General features: G+C 35.6%; 1 protein-coding gene across 1 annotated transcript; it reads left to right on the forward strand.

The window, feature by feature from the left end:
- Positions 1-774: 774 nt before the first annotated feature.
- On the forward strand, positions 775-3,489 carry LOC113227426. The gene is made up of 2 exons (XM_026460346.1): positions 775-2,143; positions 2,916-3,489. Exons 1-2 carry the CDS (start codon positions 1,188-1,190, stop codon positions 2,947-2,949), a joined length of 990 nt encoding a protein of 329 aa, XP_026316131.1. The 5' UTR covers positions 775-1,187; the 3' UTR covers positions 2,950-3,489.
- The last annotated feature ends 1,453 nt before the right edge of the window (positions 3,490-4,942 follow it).

Below are 4,942 nucleotides of genomic sequence, written 5' to 3' on the forward strand. Positions count from 1 at the left end.
CACACACACACACACACACACACACACACACACACACACACAAACACACACTTACTTATTTCTTTTTGTATTTTACCCAATAATCTTGTTTTATATTACCTAAAACCTTACTCCTTTTTAGTATTTCCAATGCCCAACTATTATTTCTGTAATTTTTACTCAAATAACTCAACTATTGCGGCCGATTTTGAGTTTGGATAATCAGAGTTCAACAATCAATTTGTACAACTATTACTTAATGAGGTTTATGTGCAATTTTAGTGGTACCTTGTCCTTTCATCTCTGTTCAAATCTTTTTTGAGAATAAATTATTAAACCCGGATTCATTCCCTAGTTCGCCACTATACGGGACTTGACACGGGAGACAATAAAAATCGGTTCTCACTACTCAAAGTATATTGAGAGAAAAACGCCTTGAATTGGAGAATAGCAAATCAACCATTAAAATAATTGCTCCTTATGATGCAATTTAGGCGCTATTTATAGAAATGAATCTTCATGCGTGAATAGCCACCATTAGAGGTGGATGATTTTCTTCAAAACTAAATGGGACCGCTATGAAGGTACCTCTTTCCAACAAAAAAGTGTTTTTTTAGTACTGTGTACTGTAGACTAGGCTGTACTCTTTGAGTAAGATTGCTGGCTGAACATAGGTAGTGTTTATAGTTTGTATTTGGAACGCTAAGAAAATAGGAATAGAAGATCTTGACAGACAGACATGATTATTAATAATTAAGATGGTTGTTTCGTAACCCTAGACATGAAAATGGTAAAATAAACCAAAGTTTAAGTTAATCCCGGTTTTTATATTATTAAAAGTACCTCTCGCAATGCATCTGAGCTACAGCCCTCGATTATAAATGGTGGAGGCGCGGACTCTATTATAATTGGTGGAATTCGCCGGTTTACAATAATGGAAGTACGAGTCACGATGTGAAAATTTTTTATATTTTTATTTTGAAAAACCTGGCAATGGAAGAAGAAATATAATGTAATTCAAGCCTGCAAATGTTAGACGCAAGCTTACGATTGATGAAAGGATCCGATGAAGAAAAGTCCATAGTGAAATATTTTTATATGTTGTTACGACACAACCACAAGGAAAGCGCAACAAAAGGTCGTAATATATATTTTTATATTTAATATTGATTTATAATTGGTGCCAGTAAAAAGTGCGAGGAGGAAATATGTATGGTGTACCGGCACAAAGATTTAATGGGTTCAACGACGTAGATGAGTTTTTGAACCAATTTGAGACCATTAGTATATTAAATAATTGGTCTGATGTGCAGAAGAAATACGTGTTTGCATTGTATTTGGAGGGGCCAGCTCTGCAATGGTACAAAACGTATTCTTCTTCATACGTGTCGTATGATGTGATTGCACAGAGGTTGAGAGAGGAATTTCCCTCACAAATTGATTACGCCCGAGAATTTTATTATAGGCGACAGGGGCATAGTGAATCGCTTATAAGTTATTTTTATAGTTTAAATGAGTTAGCGATGAAAGCGAACATTCAAGATGTTCAGTTTATTAAGCATTTTTTGAAGTCTTTGATACCCAATTTTAAATGGATGCTGGCAAGTAATTTGTATCTATCTAAAGAGGAGTTGAGAAAGACAATTATCCAAGTAGATGATGTATTTAATCACAGCTATAATGTGAGACAAGATATTGAATTGCCAGTGAATTGTAATATGGAGCATTCTTGCTGTTGGCAAACACAGGATGTCTCTGCACCGATAATTAGACCCGAGTCTAAACAGTCGGAGTATTTAGTGCCGCGAGCACCAATTGTGCATCAGGATACGCCAAGTCAAGGGTATTCACGAGCACATAGTAGTGGATCTTCGCCGGGATCTCCTCAACGTGATTGTCAGAAAAGCGCAACTGAACATGTAGAAAATTTGTCTACATTTGATAGGTCTAGTGTAGATAGGGCACCTTTTATATCTGTATTTATTAATGATGTATGTTGCGAGGCGTTGGTGGATACTAATGCTTCAAATTCAGTTATTTCTCGTTATTTTGCGGAAAGGTTGCAGTTGCGTATCGATGATAGTCCAAGTTTTCCATTACGTATAGTGGGTGCAACGCCAATAAATGTGCGGTCGTCCACCAAGGTGTCGTTGATGATTAATGGGAAGGATTATCCTTCGAAGTTGCTGGTTGTAGACGATTTTAAAGAATATTTGGTTCTGGGCCGAGATGTTTTGGAAAAGTGTAATTTCGAGTTGTCAAAAGTGGAAATTGACAATAAAATTTCGTCTAAGTCCGTGACAGATATTGGACCAAAGAAAGAAAAGTCTCCTTTGAAAACCATATCAAAAAGTTTAGATAGCTTCTCGGTTTTGCCAGAGATGATAAGTAATGTTGACGTGAGTGATAAGACGTGTCAATTGCGTCAAAAACGGGATTTAGATATAAATAATTATAATTATGATTTGCCGAAAATATATATAAAATACAATTCGAAAAGCGACATTTCTAATCGTGTTCGCGTAAGTAATGTGGCGAATCTGCGAAGTGACTACGTAAAACGAGCAGCTTCGATGAGTTCTCGTAAGGAATGTATAGATAGTTTACAATCGCATCGGAAGCGAATGTTTGACAAGAAAGACAGGATTGCTTTATCTAAGAGATATGATACGCGAAGGTTAGGGTAATGAATTGGTTGAGTAGGATTAATTGTATTATGTGCAGATTAGGTATGAATAGGAAAAGGTTGTGTAGGCAGAATCTACTCCATGTGAATAGGATGAAAAAGTTCTATATGAGGGAATTTAATGTGTTTGTTTCTACTAGGTTAATTAATTTTTTATATTTATTTTTCATGTGGAACACTGACGAACATTGACGTTATGAGAAATATTTGGAGAAAAATTGATATTTTCCTGTACATGCAGACTTGGAAGGAAGGGAGGAGAGGATACACCATCAAATAGATAACATTTACTTTTGTTTTTCTTATATATATTTTTTTAATTTGGTAGATATATTATCCTGTATGTGCGAATAGTTCCTGCTCATCCCTCCAGTTGATCAAGGACTGTCTGCATTCTGGGAAAATATATTTATTTAATTATTAGAAATTCTTCATGTGGTATACCCTCATACCATATGTATGTCTGAGGACATGTAGTTAGAATATGTTGTTGACGTTATACGTGGGTTGGTTCTTGTTGTTTAAGGATGATAAGTGAAGCTGATGGAACGTGATAGCTGCAAAATGAGGACTAAGGCAGCTGGGAGATCAATAGTGATGTAACCCAGTGATCGTCCGATGGGTGTTCAAGCCTGTGTCGTCGTTGTGGCAGCATCCACGTTGGAGATAGCTTAGGCTGAGATAGTTAGGAACTTGTAGTGATGTTTAGAATTTTTATTAGGATCGTTCAGCCAGTTTAGGGTCGCTAAAATAAAGTGTTAGGGTTTAGTCAGGTTCCCTAATTAGATAGGATAGCTAACTAGTGAAAATATTTTGATTTGTTTGTTTAGGATGTGATCATGGTCTGTCCTTTTAGATAGGTTTTTGGCAGACCAAAGCCATAGCCTCCTCGGTGGTTACCTGTTGGTAAGTTGATAGCTTCCGAGCAGTGTGTGGCTAGCCTGTAGTAAAGGCTGATCGCAGATGTAAGTTGCCTATCATAGGTAGATCATCAGCTAGGGATATTCGCCCCTTCAGCTGTGAGGAAGAGGGATGTAGACTAGGCTGTACTCTTTGAGTAAGATTGCTGGCTGAACATAGGTAGTGTTTATAGTTTGTATTTGGAACGCTAAGAAAATAAGAATAGAAGATCTTGACAGACAGACATGATTATTAATAATTAAGATGGTTGTTTCGTAACCCTAGACATGAAAATGGTAAAATAAACCAAAGTTTAAGTTAATCCCGGTTTTTATATTATTAAAAGTACCTCTCGCAATGCATCTGAGCTACAGCCCTCGATTATAGTACTAAGATTATTATGACTTTCATGTGATAAAACCACTTTTGATGGTCACGTGGTATTATTATTCTGAGGTTATACAAAAGAGTGTTTTTTTTAAATGGGACATTATGTTGAAACCCGAAATCATAGAAGATACAAGGAAACTATCTCACGAACCGTTTAGTTTTTTTTTTTGTGAAAGAAATTTTGGTCTAGTATATTTTTTGGTCAAGCGTGACTTGTCGTCACAGTTTCATGAAGGGATCGTTTCCTTGTAAGGGGTCTTTTTTGTATGTTCCGCGATAAATTTGTAAACCGATTTCGATAATACTTTTTTTTTGTTGGAAAGAGGGTACCTCAATTTATCCCTTAGTTATAGATAAATGACTTTTGTGGTCGGTTTTTTGGTACTCTGTACTGAGATTATGTATGAAAAAAAAGCTTTTAAAATCTATGCTTTTCAAATACTTAACATTTCAACCATGTACTGAACAACTCCTGTACCACCCTTTTTTCAGTTATGCAAATTGCCAGGACAGGTCTTCGCTGAATATGTTAATCTGACATGAATTAAAAATACCTTTTCGTGGTTAGTCAAAGTCAAAGATTATTTATTCCATAGGTAAAATTACTTTACACTTGAAAACGTCACATTTGCTCGTTCACTACGCTGACCTCTCTGAGAAGAACGAGCAAGAAACTTTAGGGATTACTCTTTTCAAATAAACTTAAATGCTATGGAATAAACTTTGAATAAAATTTGTGTGGATTCTAGAGTCATGTCGTCTTTCCATACATCTTTACCTAACACGTAGTCTTCAATTTTGTTATATGATTTTTCGATCAAAATATTTTTATGTACTTTTAAACTTAGGAAATGATTAACTTAATATACGCTCCGGAATCTTATTGTAAAAACGTATACAGTTCCCCATAAAAGAGTTGTTTATTTTGGTTAAACGAAATCGTGGTACCATGAGTTTGGACTTAGCTCTAAAGTTAATATTATAGAT

The sequence above is a fragment of the Hyposmocoma kahamanoa genome, unplaced genomic scaffold (assembly GCF_003589595.1).
Source record: "Hyposmocoma kahamanoa isolate Upper Pololo Valley unplaced genomic scaffold, ASM358959v1 210, whole genome shotgun sequence".
NCBI lineage: Eukaryota > Metazoa > Arthropoda > Insecta > Lepidoptera > Cosmopterigidae > Hyposmocoma > Hyposmocoma kahamanoa.